Here is a 15,417-nt window from a genome sequence, read left to right as displayed (position 1 = left end):
TAATGTTTGATGGAGATATGGTGGGTCCTTGTAGGACTTTTATACACCTAAAATGTATAATCTTATCTTGATAGCATTTAATGAGGAATAAATATCTTTACATCTATATTAATATTTGATTGGAATATGGTGGGTCCTTGAAGGACTTTTATACACCTAAAAGGTGTAAGAGATTGGGGTCCAAGATGTCAAATGCAGCTAAGCCCAAGTAGGCTAAGTTCTTTCCCGATGTTAGACCCAAGAGAGGTTGGTCATTTTTTGGGCGTGCCAAGGGAGGATGGTCATTTTCTTGGGCGTGCCCAGGGGAAGATGATCGTTAACATGAACTTAGCTAACTGTCAAATCTAAGTGCCTTTGGTCTGACATGTTTGCTAGACCCAAATTGTCTTAGACTTGGTTGACTGCTACATCCAAGTGCCTTGGACTTGGCGGACTGCCAAGTTAAAGTGTCTTGGGTCTGACATATTTTCTAGACTCACATTATCTCAAGGCGTACCAGGGAGGATGATTATTCTCTTGAGCGTGTCCAAAGGAGAATGATTGTTACCTTGGACTTAGCTACTTACCAAGTCCAAATACCATGGGTCTGACAAGATTGCCAGACCCATGTTAAGGGTTTGCCCAAAAGAGGAAGGTCGTTACCTTGAACTTAGCTAACTGTCAAGTCCAAGTACCTTAGATCTGACATGTTTGTTAGACACACGTTACCTTAAACTTAGCTAACTGTCAAGTCCAAGTATTATTGGTCTGACATGTTTGTTAGACTCACATTATCTTGAACTTGGCTAACTGCCACATCCAAGTGCAATAGACTTGGCTGATTGTCAAGTCCAAGTATTTTAGATCTGACATGTTTGCCAAACTCACGTCATCTTGAACTTGACGCATAGCTAAGTCCAAATGCATTGGGTCTGACATATTTACTAGACTCACATTACCTCATTTCATTGGGCGGGCCAATGGAGGATGGTCATCCCTGGGCATGCCAAAGGGAGGATAGTCATTCCCTTAGGTGTGTCAAAGAAGTATGGTCGTTACCTTGAGTTTGGCTAATTGCCAAGTCCAAATACCTTGGGTTTTACATGTTTACTAGATAATTGTTACCTTGGACTTAGCTAATTGCCAAGTTCAAGTACTTTTGATCTAACATGTATGCTAGACCCATGTTATCTTGGACTTGGCTAACTGTCAAGTCTAAGTACCTTGGATTTGGCAACCCACGTTACTTTGGACTTGGCTAACTGCCAAGTCTAAGTATCTTGGGTCTTGCATATTTGTTAAACTCACGTTATCGTGGACTTAGTGAAATGCCAAGTCCAAGTGCCTTGACTTTGGTATGTTTGTCAAACCCGTGTTATCGTGAACTTGGCGGAATGCCAAGCCCAAGAGTCATGCCAAGGAAGATGATTATTCCTTTGGGTGTTCTAAGGGAGGATGCACATTCTTATGGGTGTGCTAGGGGCTTGGTATACTCCTAAGCCTAGCATGCCGGGGCTTAGCACGCTATCAAGCCCAATCGTAGTTGGGTCTGGCGCTAGACCCAGTGTGCCCAGGGCTCAGCACACTGTCAAGCCCCCACTCGAGGCATGCTCATTTCCTTGGGTATGCCCAAGGGAGCCCAAGAAAGAAGGGTCATAAGGGTTTTTTAGGCTTGTTAAAAATAGGTTTATTAGATGTACTTCTATATAGTAAAGTATTACAAAATTATAATTAAGCAATTAATATATTGACTTTAATTTTTTTTACATCACCTATTTTCCACCACCATGTTTTCTCTTCTTTAAAAAAGTTTTACCTTTCCTTGTGAACCATATCACTTCTTTTTTCTTCTTTATTTTTTGAATATAAAAAAAACATATAAAGCTAGCTATGTAATGGATGAAAATCTAACATGACAAAGAAAAGATAAAACAATAGTTTTAGTAGAAAGTAGTATAATAAGTTACGGACACTAATTATTCCAAGTTGTTACACACTCTTTATTTCTTAATAGATCCATGCCAGTATATATGAAGCTAGATTTATAGCAACTAATCTAAGATGCAACATTGTGAAAAAAAAAACAAAAAACATATTCTCAATCTAGAATGATTGCTTCAAATATGAATTTGTTCCTAATATGCCAAATAATCCACTATTCCATAGAAAAATCATTGCGACAAAACTTTTTATTAATAAATATTAGAGAATAATATAAATCATATCTTGAAATATTACATAATAGTTTAACTATATTAGGTTAAGATGGTTCTTTAACATGATATCAGAGTCTTGATGACCAAGCAGTCATGAGTTCAAATCTCAACCTCCTAATTTATTTGATAAAAATTAAGCACAAGATAATGTGAATCTATGTAAGTTTCAAGCCCAAAGAGCTTTCATTTGAAAATGTATATTAGAGAATAATATAAATTATATATTGAGACCTCACCTAATTGCTTAAACTTCTAAGTGAGATGGTTCTTTTACAATCAATCATTACCATTGTTGAAACAAATCAAAAAAAAAAAAAGAGATATACACCATGAAAATCCCCACCACCATATCTTTTCTATCTAGCTAACCAGGGTTTTTTTTTCCTTGATAAAGATGAATATTTATTACGAATTAGTATATATAAAAATTAAGAAGGATTCGAGTTTAATATAATAGAAGATTAGTCTGGGTATATGATGTAATAAAACTGATTAGTTGATTTTAATTATGTCTTTCTTACACATATATATGATGTAAGTAAACAAACTCAATATTTAACACACGTGATCTCTTGATTGGTATTAATTAAAAGACAAGAACGTACCAATGGGACCATAGGCTTGTTGATTATTTCTAATACATAGTATGGGGTAATTAAATAAACAATTCCATTACCTAATGTATTCTTGACCTTTCGTTTGATATCAAAAAACAACGACCAAAAGACTAATTAAACGCCTATTGACAATTTCTCGGTAGGAATTCTAATAAACCCTAATAAAATAAATTCGAGATACCTTTATAGTTAAAGGGCAAAAATAAAAGATTATAATCCGGTGTATCCATTCATATCACATAAATGATCGATTCCCTTTGCTTAATTCCCTTCTCTATTTTTTTTTTCTCTTCACACCCCAGACTTTCTATAATTTCTTTTCATTTCCATCTTCATCTTCAAGAAATATATATTGCATATTAATTAGTCTAATTTTTGTTTTCACTTGCTATAAAACATATATTTGATAGTATATATTAATTCCTCTGATCTCTCAATGTTTTTTTTAATATTTTTTCAATTTCTTTGGAAAAATCATGACATGAATTTTTTTTTATCTTCTGGTTTCGATGATCTGAAGTATATTTTCTAGCATAAATTATTTAAGTAAAGACGAAATCAGAGAGATCAAAAGAGAAGAAGTGAAGAAGAAGAAGAAGAAGAGATCAAATTAAAGCTGGCAAATAATAGCAAGTGGTGGGAGAGAATAGATGTGGCAAGGACTGCCACCATGGCTGGTTATGAATCAACTTCTACAGGTAATAACTCTCGCTACCTTCATCACAATCACAACCTTCTCAGACCTGAACTTCATCTGATTCAAAGACCTTCAACCATTCCTTCTTCTGATTCTAAAGAAAACAACACCCCTTCACCAGATCATGCCAAGCCAATTGCAACTAGTGATCATCACCCGGATAGGACTACTTCTGGCACTAGCTCTGGGGGCGGTGGGACCAATCCTAGTTCCCGCCCTAGAGGCCGTCCAGCTGGTTCCAAGAACAAACCGAAGCCGCCCATTATTGTAACACGGGACAGCCCTAATGCCCTCCGATCCCATGTGCTTGAGGTGTCTAGTGGTGCTGATATAGTGGAAAGTGTGTCCAATTATGCGAGGAAGAGAGGGATAGGAGTTTGTGTTCTTAGTGGGAGTGGGAGTGTTGCTAATGTTACTTTAAGGCAGCCAGCTTCTCCCGCGGGGAGTGTGCTTACTTTGCACGGAAGGTTTGAGATCCTTTCTCTATCTGGAACCGTGCTTCCTCCACCTGCGCCACCTGGTGCGGGAGGGTTGTCGATATTTTTGTCTGGTGGACAAGGACAGGTTGTTGGAGGAAATGTTGTGGGGCTCTTAATGGCTGCAGGTCCTGTGGTTTTGATGGCTGCATCTTTTGCTAATGCAGTTTTTGAGCGTTTGCCTTTGGATGATCAAGAGGAAGCTGGGGCGGTGCAGGTTCAACCCACGGCTTCTCAGAACTCGGGTGTGACTGGAAGTGGTGGACAGATGGGTGATGGTGGAGGGGGCAGCAGCACTGGAGGAGGTGGTTTTTTTCCTATGGGAGGAGCTCATCATGGGACCTATCCATTTTCAGCTGATTTGTTTGGATCATGGGGTGGAAATGCTTCAAGGCCTCCATTTTGATTAGGGTAAAAAGGGTTTTATTTTTATTTTTTTCCAACGAGTGATGATGTTAGGAAAAAATTAGCTTCAGAATCTGCGTAAGAGACTTTCTGGTGATCAGCTTTGAATAATTGACGATGAAGCAATCAATGCTCAAGGGAATATATATATATATATATATATATATACACATAAAGCAATCAACTTGCTAGTATATATTTTGTATTAATATATAAACTTGGCCCTGATGTGATGTTCTGGTGGCCAAAAAGATTGAGATCGGTCTCCTAATTTCTTCATTGACAAGGGGAAAAGGAATAGAAGAAGAAGTATATTCATGGAGGCTGCCTGGTATCACTTCCTTTGGAACCCAGATAGGAACTAGAGCGATGAAATTCACAGATTTGTCAAGGTCAGTAAGTATAACTTCATGTATAAACCACTTTGGGTTTTTGGTTTCGTTCCTTTTCCTTTCTTTCGCTTTTTAATTGCTTAATCAGGTCAATAATTAATATTTATATAGTTTGATGCACAACTCTGGCCAGCTAGGGTTTAATATATACATAATTCCTGTGCAAGAAATATCATATGGTTTTTGTTGTATTAGAATAGAAAAATGTGCTGCATCGATCAGTTTATGAATTTCTTCTTCAAATTAATAATACACTGGTGGGAGTTTAATTTCCTGATACACTAGTCCTTTAATAATATTATGTCATATAACAAATTAATATTCATACAACCTAGCACACTGATTTTTTTCTCAATTAGTCCATTAATTAATTAGAGTACATCCTTTGTTTTTAGAATTATCTTCTTTGTTTGAAGGCATGGAACCCCAGAATAAAGATCACTCCTCGGCTAGCCCCAAAGTACTGCAGTTGTACATACATATATATCTTATTTGTCTTGCATGTGCCCATGTCTTCTTCCTTTATTTTATTTCTGCTTACCCACCTGGGGAAAAGCAGCAGTGAAGAACCTTAAAAGCCTGTTGTTCCATTTACAAGAAATTAAAGAGAGGAAAAAAACCTACTTCTGAACTTCGAGAACAGTAGATGCCCTAGCTAAGGTGTCTCTTTTTTACTCTCTCTATATCTGTCTCTCGCGTGCCAACTTACACTTAATTCTTGTTTTCACCAAGCGTTACAGTAGCAGCAGAAACTAGAAAGCTTTTTCTTAGTGTCAGTTACAAGATATGATGAAACTAGTTAACAATACTACTGTTGCAGTAGTCAAACAACCAGGTCGACGTTGTGTCTCGTTAGTGCAACAGAAGATCGAGATCAATATAAAAAGAAAAAACATAAACATGTTTGGTTAAAAATATGATCTTTTTAAGATAATTTTAGAATGAATTTTTATATTTTCAAAACATAAATTAAGCATAGAATAAAAACATATCTTCTCCATATATGCTACCCTGAGCCTCTAGTAGTTATCTGAGTGTCCACAACAACATATAAAAAAGTCTGCTGGAACCATATATGACATTTTTTTTTTGTTAAACTTGAAAAGAGGGAAACTTTTGAATTAAGCATTCATCTTTCTTTCTTTTTAAAAAAAGAATTAATTAATTTACCCCAAACCCATCTGGCTAGATCAGCTGCATTGCAGAAAAGATTTAAGAATCATAACCCCAACTCCCTGCAGTGGCTTGATTTCTTTTTACCTTTGCTACAATATTCTTCTCATGGTACACTCACATCACATGTGCACCAGAGTCTTTTGTTTTTGTTTTGCCTGTAATTTGGTCTATGCACGCACAATATTAATTACACTACATGTACCTTCTTAATTCTTCGATTAACCATACGCACAAACACATTGAATAAGAAGAAGCTTAGGACCAACATTATACAACTAATTATATGAATATTTAACTAGCTATATATAGCCAGCTAATATTTCAACATGATATATATGACGAGATCTTGATTTAAACTTGAAGGCCTGCTCTTGCTTTGACTATGCACGATTTGCTTTGGCGTGTATATATAATTACCAACTCTTAATTAAGAATATTAGTTATAGAATGTTTTTCATCCCAGCAGTATATATGTATATATACTAATGCAACAGCTCATGAAACACTTTTTTTTCCTTTTCCTTTTTCTGTTTTTGGTTGATATAGCGCCTCAATTAAGACCCTGGGATCTTTACTCAATTGATTGTTATTAACTAAATAGAAGAAGAAGAGATTAGAGAAGAAATATTTTTTTGTTGCTGAAGACTCTAGTCATCACTCTACTGAATAGTATATATGGTTAAAGCAATACATAGAGGTTCATGTTTGTTGCAGAACCTATTTTTTCTCCTCCTTAATTTTGATATATAAATGAATCGAATTCTTGCATGATCTAGATGTGTATGTTTTCCTTATGGTTTCAACATATATAGACACACACACACACACACACACACACACACACATATATATATATATATATATATATATATATATATATATATATATATATATATATATATATTCTCGATCGCAGGTATAATTATATATGAATTCTATATATATGTTGTGGGAAAACACAGCGAGTAGGCATGTTAATCATCATGACACTTCGCATCTTCCCCCCTCCTGTTGCTAGGGAAGCCCAAAAAGTACTGTTAATGTTATGTTCTACAGTGAAATTCCGACACCATTAATGTCAGTGCACTGTATTAGGGCCTGTTTAGGGCATGCTTTCTTGTAGTACAGTACTGTAAGTTTACTATAGCATGCATGCAAGCAGCAGCAGGTCTTGGATTCCCTCCCTCCCCACCCACCCTTTTTCCAATATCTTCCTATAAAAGTCTGGAGCCAAATTCAAGCTATAAAAGTGGGAGGTGACGGAGTATATATGCTTAGGATAAATTAAAGGCGAAAGAAGCATGCATGATTTCAGAGAGAGAGGTCCATTCATGATTTCTACTGGTGCAGTAAGAAATAGGTGGTGAGAAATCTAGCTTCTTTTATATACATAATGTGATCATCAGCTGTATTAATATTCCTCATGATAATATCGGCCAATTCACTTGCTACAATCTACAGAAGTTACGGCAAGGGCTAAATATATAGAGAAACTCAGGATGATGCATGGTTTAATTTCCCCATCAGAGCTAATCGTAAAGCCTTAATTAGAAAATGCTCAGCAATTAATTAACGAAATTATAAAACAATGGCAGCCACGTTTGTAAAGGTTCATTTAGCTCCTAAGACAGAGTCATGGATCATCATGCGGGTGTCAGCTTTCTATTATGGGATAAAACCTGCCAGTTATGTCAAACACTTGGAAATAAAATTGAAATTAAAATAATGTGCGGGTAATATTTATATACTGTTTTTTTTTAAAAAAATGTTTTTGAAAGAAATTAATCAACTTTAAATTATTATTTTTTAATATTTTCAAATCCGATATAAATCTTACAAAAATAAAAAAATATTATTATTTTAATATATTTTTAAATAAAAAATATTTTAAAAAACAAGAAGATATATTCCAAAACTATTTTATTAAAACAATTTATTTTAATATCTTTGTTTATATCCCTATCCACACGTTAGATCACAATCCGAATCCAAATTTTTCTTATCTAGATGACAAAATTTAAGAAATCCAAGAGGCAATAAGACCCAAATTAGGGTAAATACTTTTAAGAACGTGAATCGAGGGAATTATCTCATTGTTCATTTTCATGACTTTTACAGGCTACTGTTGTAAATTTAACTTTCATGGCATCATTTACTTTTTTGCAGCTAAAAAACTTGCGTCCATAGATAGGGGTTTGTATTTTGCTTTTGATTAAAATACAGAAGACTGCTGCCCTGTCAGATGGAATTACTTGGGAAACATCAAGCTCCGAAGCATGCAGTTTGTCTAGGAGAAGGCTGGAGTGGAATATTGTGCCTCAGTGCACCAGCTTTCAGGCATCATTAACATCTTCCCAATCATATTGTATATTTAAAACAAAAACAGAACAATGGAATTTGGATCAGGTCACCGTCGCCAAGGCAGGAAACGTATCTGGCATAAGTTTGTCGCATACTGGTTTCTGAAAATGCCATGGGAATGGTTTTCAGTCACAGGATCAATTGAAACTGCTACCACCAGCTATTTATAACCGCAGTCGTACACAGGGTTTCAAGCCGCAGGATCAATATGGCTTTTCCCAATGACATGCATCAGTTTTACAATTAACAGATCTTCACATTGCACATAATAAGCTGGCATCTACAAAGTTCAGTAGTTAGAGCTACTTTAACAAGGTGAGAGAAACAAAAACAATCCCAGTTATTCCCTTTCAAGCCTTTGTCTGTCTCTCCCAAAATTTATGATTTCTACCTAGAAAAGTTAATCGATTTCCGACTCACACAAGAAGGAAAGTCAAGCTGATCCGTGCTCAAAAGGGACACGAACATGGAGTCGCCCATGCAAGCTAACAACAGCAGATGTCTGAAGTGGATCAATTCTCGTAGGTAAGCTCACAACCTGACCAAAAAAGACAATTTCAAATGTTTTTCACATACAAGTTAAATATTTTAAAGCAACAGGCCATCACCACAGAACATTCTGCCAATCCAACCACACAAATACCATAAACAATTTCACCTTCTCAAGAGATGCTTTACATAATGAATGATCCAACTGCTGGCAGAGTCGGTGACTAATTTTTCTCACACCCCATGTCATAGTTATAAATAAATGATTCCCATGCTCTCATTGATGCCATTCTCACACCCCATTTCATAGTTATAAATAAATAATTCCCATGCTCTCACTGATGCCAGCCCTCCCTTGGTCAAGTCATCGTGAATCCATATTGGAACAGAAGTACCATTTACTCCAGTCAAAGATTATAAAGCAGAAGCACCTCTCTTCTTTTAAAGTTATTATTCTTTTGGGAAAAAAAAAACAATACCTTCTTAAATGGTGTTATACCCCAAGGATTGTCCAGCTGCTCTGGTTGACCTGTTATAACCAGACGTCCAACAGGATCTGATTGAACCCGAACCTGATCCACCAAAAAAAAGCCATTTCATGCATATTCTAGGCCGAGTGATATAGTCAATAATAATGTTACTAATGAATAATTCAAGTTCTAAAAATGAAAGAACAAACATCTTTAGTTCCTGCAACTATTGTCCTGGTGCAAAAGAAAGAACCAGCTTGCTTGGTGTATAACCAAATAAAGAGTAACTTGTTATTGCCAAGCATGGCACGATGCATTCTATCTATAAATTCCACCTAAATATCATCAAGGAGGTAAGAATGAGAGCAGGAGAGACAAACTATGAGAAGGGGCAAAATCAAGAGAAGGTGCTTACTTCTTCACGGAGAAGTCCTGGGACTAGAGCATATATCTCATAGCAATCTTTCTGTGTATAGGAGCAATCTATTAGTCAGTACGCTATAGGGGAACGAACTTGACAACTAGGTCAGGCATTCAATCGAAAAGGCTCAGGAGTACAGAAATTAAGAGAAAGGAAAACAGCAGATGCTTACACTTTCCCGCACATTGATCTTCACCCAATCAGCAGGGGGGCCAATATCAGCAATTTCAGCATCCACTCTAATAAGGGGAAAAACATTTAGCCTCAAAAAGAAAACACCTTATATCATGCGTGCAGTAAGGTGTAAAACGGGGCACTTCTTGGACTGATCACATTTTATGGATGATTTTTTTTTCTTTTTCCCGTGGTAGTTTGAAACCAAGAACCTAAGAGAACAGCTATAAATAAGTCATGGTTCAATTGTTGAAAGATACAATCTACAGTTGCTACTGTGCTGAAAGATGACGGCATAAGAAACAGTAGGATCATCTAATGACCATTTAATATATAGTATGAATACAGTGGTGAACAAAACTGAGAAAACAAGTTGAAAAGGAATGATGAACAATCTTAACTCCTTATCTGGTTCAGCATTCATAGGTCTCTCGGCAAGTTCCAAGTTAGTTGTCTTCTGTCTGTGCAAACCTATCTCAGAAAACCAGGATAAAAATATAAATGTATGTCTGTGTCAAAAACATGCCAACTAGGAAGATCTTCAATCTAGGAGTTGTACCGATACTTTTGAGAGGCTTTTCACGCCTTGCAAAATTTAAGCTCTTGACCTGCTCAGGAGAAATGAAAAGCATCATTTCACCGCAATGTTCTGCACAGATATAAATATAAAAGGAAGTGTATGTTATTGTCACAACAAACCTTAGCAATTGGCTCGCTAACCTCACCATGTCCAAGGTGACGCTGGGCATGCCAACCCTGCATAGCACGAGCAGCAGCATCCCTTCTTGCCCTGCCAGATCCAGGCGCTTGGTACCCACTTGCCTGATGGGGAAGGGGGGGGGGGGAGAGATGAATAAAAGTACAAATTAGGAAACCAGGGACAAAAGGAATGAGAACCAGAAACCATAGAGCTTAACTCTTACTAAACTAGTTTGTTCCAAACAACTTCAGCTCACAAAATCATCAGTATATAAATTCCAATAAAAACATTGTTTTCCCCGAGCTTAAGAAAATACATAATTTATACTTGCACTAGCCATAGGCTTCTGGTTTTCTCCTCATCTTGTGGTTTCCTCATAGTTGAGTATTAACAGTTTATAAGCAAAACTAAGTTAAATCCAGTATGGTTTATCAGCAATTTGTATGGCTGACAAGAGACAAACACTAACAATAACAATTGATCACTTCGCAGAAGCATCCATATAGTGATGCACAGAGATTTCACGTTCAGCAATATGCCAGGATTTATCATCCCGTTTCATCCAGTGTAACAGACTATCATCTTTTGTGCCAGAAATGCAATTGATCAATTACATTATGTGCATGTACACAACCAAAAAGAGGCATGGATTTTAGTGAACTGTGAAAACTTTAATAGCTTTTAATCATAGAGTGCACTTTTCTCTCATCAAATAAAACTCTGTGACCATATGTAGCACAAGTTGTAATTTTGAAATAGAAATCTATACATGCTATAATAATATCAAATGATTGCCTGCTCCCTGTATTTGTAACAAATGAAGTCTACTTTAGCAACCTCAATTCAAAATAACCAAAGAAAAAAAAAACAGAGGACTTTTTGATGCATTGATTTCTAAGCAAGACTGCAAGTTCAACCACTTAAGTTTAAGTTCAGTTCAATATTGCAAATGTACGAGCACAAGCCAAGCTTTTATTCAATAGCACCGAGCAGTTCTGTACAGGCTCTAGTGATTCTCTCTTTTTTAGCAGGTAAAAGATTTTGGAAATGCTACAGTCAAACAAAAAAAGCAACAACAGAAGTTTACCTCCTTTTCAACACTAGTAGCCTGATGCAAGGGTGAACTAGGAAGTTGAAGCTCACCAGTTTCCTTCTTATGCTTTTCATATTCCAGAAGTGCCTGCAGTAAATGAAGGATCAGGAATAGAATTACAAGAAAGTCAAACAGAGAACAACAATCCATTGGTCCGCCACTTAGTTTTTAAATCATCCACATAAGGACAGCTAAACTCACTTCAATTCCAAAAAAGATAAGCCTGGACACTTTTCAACACTGACAACTTCCATATTAGAGGAAAACAAAACAAAGTTTGAATTTAGGGTTTTATCTAACCCATCGAGTTCCAACACTTGTTACTGAGTACAAAATGGATATATACATAGAGCATTTTCACCACAAAAAAAATAAAATAAATAAACACCCAACAAAGAAAGAAAGAAGAGAAGAGAAAAAAAGCAATTACCTTCTCATAGAAAATACGGAATGTCCAAGACACCGTTGTGCAGGTCCTGTGAGAGACAGAGAAAAGTTGGACGAATTAAATGATAATTTTTTTTCCAGATTTTAGCCATCCATATAAATTATTGCCACCCATTCATAGCCCGCAACCAAGATGCAAAGATCAGAAAGAAGGTTATGGCAACTGTCTGCGGCGTAAAAAGAAAATACTGAAAAGAATTGTAACTGAAAATGCTTAACGATCCCATGCCAAATCCATGCAGATTTTACAAATTACTTAAAAAAGACTTGGCTTTATAATCCTATGATAAACCATGCAAATTGTACAAGATTGCTTAAAAGAATTATCCTTCCTCACTTGGGAGGGTGGAAAGACTCTCCCACTTGCCGCCACAACTTGTTCGCAGTAACCTACATATATGAGAGATCAAAAGCAGCTGTCATAAGTTAATGGCAATAAACACCTGAAAATCCATGAAATATAGCGTTGAAGTACAGAGCAATTAAAATACAGCATATAAGTGCATTGAACCTGCATTTTCATACTCAAATTTTTTAATCAGATGTTTCTATTCACAAAAAGATCGGAAGAAAATAATACAGGCACATAAACACAAAAGGTATCATGTAAGGGGCAGGACTGTGTAACAACAAGTACTCCATTACATTTCTGGAATTATATAGATGTTAAGATCCTGAAACATATCACGTATTCACATGTTTTTACTCCAGAAGCTGGATGGAGATCGAGCATTTTCTTCATTATTACCCAGGTCAAACAAAAAATCAAGCCCTTATGCTTTATTATTAAGAAGAATTCTGTAACAGCAAGTTCATAAAATGCTGACATTTTCTCTGCTAATGATACTGATTTTCTTTGGATGTGCCATACTTCTCCAACCATTCTCATTGACGTCCCTTATCTTTTGGTTAATCTCATCCATTATGAATGATTCTCAATTTTGTTCGATGTAATCGTTGCTTCAATTTTTTGCCTTTCATTATCCTACATTTAACCAATGTGAGGAGAATGCCAAATTCCTCTCAAAATTAGTTGCAGTTTGTAAAAGCAGGTGTGCTTTTTCAGTTTTGAGGAGGAATAGAAATAAATTTATTAACTTTTAAACTCCCAATCAAAAGGACAAACCTACATTGTTCCAGACATGATAAGAAAAAAGAGGCTGTCAGCACATGCAGGCGTTTTGAAGCACAATGCCCATTATGCTCGACAACAGGAGCACAGTAACCTGATATGTTTCAAGCAACTACTAATGCTACTCTTAATCCCTTTGCTTATTTATAATTTGATCTAGCCACAAATGTGGGATATTTAAATTTCCAGTAGTAGATAGTCAACACTACTGATTCAGTGTAACAGTTTCTGCTGCAAGGTTTTCATATTTCTTGCACCAATTCCAGAAACCATGCTTAACATACAACTACAAAATCCATTCATGTGCAGAAATGTTTTGCTGCCAAAGCCTAAAACCCACAGAAAATGAAAAATAGTACTGAACAGCGAAAGAAAATACACATACCACTTCATAGCCACCCAGTTTGATCACAGACCTCCATAACCTAATTCCCAGGGGAAACACGACAATATTAACTCACACCTACAAGTCAGATACTTATCATTAGAAAAAACTCAAACTATTTTCACATAAACTTACTTCAGGCAGTTCAATGGCTCCCCGTAAAACTTGGGGGGCTTGAAATCCATGGTATTCTGCTTATAAAAAGTTTCCAGCTCCTTCATGAATGCAGCTCGCTCTTCTGGGGTACCTGCAACATCAGCCTCCCCCATCTACATTTCAAACAACATATAATCATTCCATCACAAACACTACATCCACTTCCAAGATTCCAAGCATTTGGATGGCAGTTTCAATTACCTTAATATCCGTCCACACGTTCTTGGACTTTGCCGCACTATCTTGCTTTGCTTTAGGAGTCGCATGCCTCCTCGGGGTCGATGGAGTAGCAGTTTGTGGCTGATTTTGAACACAGCCACCATCATCTCCATCAGTTTTCTCTTCCCCCGCTTGCTGATTAATATTTTCATCCGTATCATTTTTCTCATTAGGCAAAGCTTGAGTATCACTCATAGGAACATCAGATGCCAAAGTCACAGTGTGGTCATCGTCAGCAACCGATGTCTGCCCATTCTCATTCGACTTTTGTTCCACTGAAGCATCAGCAGTTTCTTCCTGCTCTTTAACAGAGGCCTCACTCGGCTTCTTATCTTCCGAGTCTACCAGCAAATCTTGTACCGTAACCATTTCACTATCTTCCATTTCGCTCATTAATATTATTTCTTTTGGGTCCAGCTCACCCTGTAAGCAAATATAACGAATTGTTACTAATTTTATTTTTATATTACCTCGTATTAAACTAAATTAAATTAATATTTTTTTGGAAAACAAATAAAATATAGGGATAATTCACGTTAGCCTCTAGTAAAATATTTTGTGAAGAAAAATAATAATAATTAAAAAAAAGAATTATCACTCCCAAAAATCCAATTCTAGTTTTTTTAAAAAAGGATTTTCAATGTTTAAACCTAACTGTTATACAATTCAAGATTCAAAATAAAGGGCAAATAAATAAAAAAAAAGTGGTAAAAGCTTGCCTTTCGGAGATTGGAGAGGCGGAGGTTGAGAGAGGAGAGAGAAAACGGCAGCGTATTAAGGTTTGAATTTGAGCAGAAGCGGGCAATGCAGGTGAAGAGGAAGGCAGAGAAGGGTGAAATCGATTCTTATCCGACGAGCGTAGAAGATATGGTGTGGTCAGTGCCAGACCCAAAGGAAGGACGGTTCGATTTGCGAATTCTTTCGAATTTATCGGCGAAGACGGGGTTAATTGTTGAGAGAGCAGAGACGAGGAGGAAAGTAGGGGAGCAAATCCATGGCTGTGGGGTGGGAGTGAGGATTTTTCTTTTCTTTGCCTCTCTGCTTTGATATAAATAAATCTCCTTTGACTCTCGAGGAAATCAAACACCTGGCTGGACGCATTTTTATTGCGGGGCTGATGCTGATCTGCCTTACCCGCTTACCGTGCCCCTATAAAGACCATATTGCCCTTGTGTTTCTCCGATTGTGCCCTTCCTTCCTTTCCCACATTAGCTAACAAAATTCCTTTTTTTTTTTTTAAAGAAAAATGATAAATAAGGAAATTCATCTTTTTAACCCCATTTGGCTGTGGTTAAGGCTTTGAACCTGACCAACAAAACTTGAGAGTATTATTGATGAGGTGCTAAATTCACGAGGGAGGGCTCCAAAGTGGAGAGGAGGCGGTTGATAATTTTGTGTTGAGATGCCCTTGA

The 15,417-nt window shown here is 36.6% G+C and overlaps 2 protein-coding genes across 6 annotated transcripts; one reads left to right on the top strand and one right to left on the bottom strand.

Annotated features, from left to right (window-relative positions):
• Positions 1-2,962: 2,962 nt before the first annotated feature.
• Positions 2,963-8,696, top strand: LOC7471741 (AT-hook motif nuclear-localized protein 25). Of its 2 annotated transcripts, none has more exons than XM_024595349.2 (2): positions 2,963-3,510; positions 3,631-4,905. In XM_024595349.2, the coding sequence occupies exons 1-2, from the start codon at positions 3,483-3,485 to the stop codon at positions 4,389-4,391; spliced, it is 789 nt and encodes a 262-aa protein (XP_024451117.1). In that variant the 5' UTR covers positions 2,963-3,482; the 3' UTR covers positions 4,392-4,905. The 2 variants fall into 2 exon arrangements, with proteins under 2 accessions (XP_024451117.1, XP_002301896.2); XM_002301860.4 differs by adding an exon at positions 8,125-8,696 and having other exon boundaries at positions 2,969-4,782.
• LOC7474547 (AT-rich interactive domain-containing protein 5) lies at positions 8,555-15,102 on the bottom strand. 4 transcript variants are annotated; one of them, XM_024595346.2, is made up of 14 exons: positions 14,725-15,099; positions 13,988-14,428; positions 13,766-13,899; positions 13,631-13,670; positions 12,451-12,503; positions 12,097-12,142; positions 11,661-11,753; positions 10,573-10,695; positions 10,439-10,481; positions 10,275-10,344; positions 9,872-9,938; positions 9,694-9,744; positions 9,288-9,380; positions 8,555-8,857 (listed from the first exon to the last, which is right to left on the bottom strand). In XM_024595346.2, the coding sequence occupies exons 2-14, from the start codon at positions 14,396-14,398 to the stop codon at positions 8,753-8,755; spliced, it is 1,329 nt and encodes a 442-aa protein (XP_024451114.1). In that variant the 5' UTR covers positions 14,399-14,428; positions 14,725-15,099; the 3' UTR covers positions 8,555-8,752. The 4 variants fall into 4 exon arrangements, with proteins under 4 accessions (XP_024451114.1, XP_002300618.2, XP_024451116.1 ...); XM_002300582.4 differs by having other exon boundaries at positions 10,433-10,481; positions 14,725-15,098; XM_024595348.2 differs by lacking the exons at positions 8,555-8,857; positions 9,288-9,380; positions 9,694-9,744 and having other exon boundaries at positions 9,872-10,085; positions 14,725-15,102.
• Between the last annotated feature and the right edge of the window lie 315 nt (positions 15,103-15,417).

This window comes from Populus trichocarpa, chromosome 2, assembly GCF_000002775.5.
Source record: "Populus trichocarpa isolate Nisqually-1 chromosome 2, P.trichocarpa_v4.1, whole genome shotgun sequence".
NCBI lineage: Eukaryota > Viridiplantae > Streptophyta > Magnoliopsida > Malpighiales > Salicaceae > Populus > Populus trichocarpa.
Note: the sequence above shows the minus strand (reverse complement) of the source record. Positions and strands in the feature narration are given on the sequence as shown.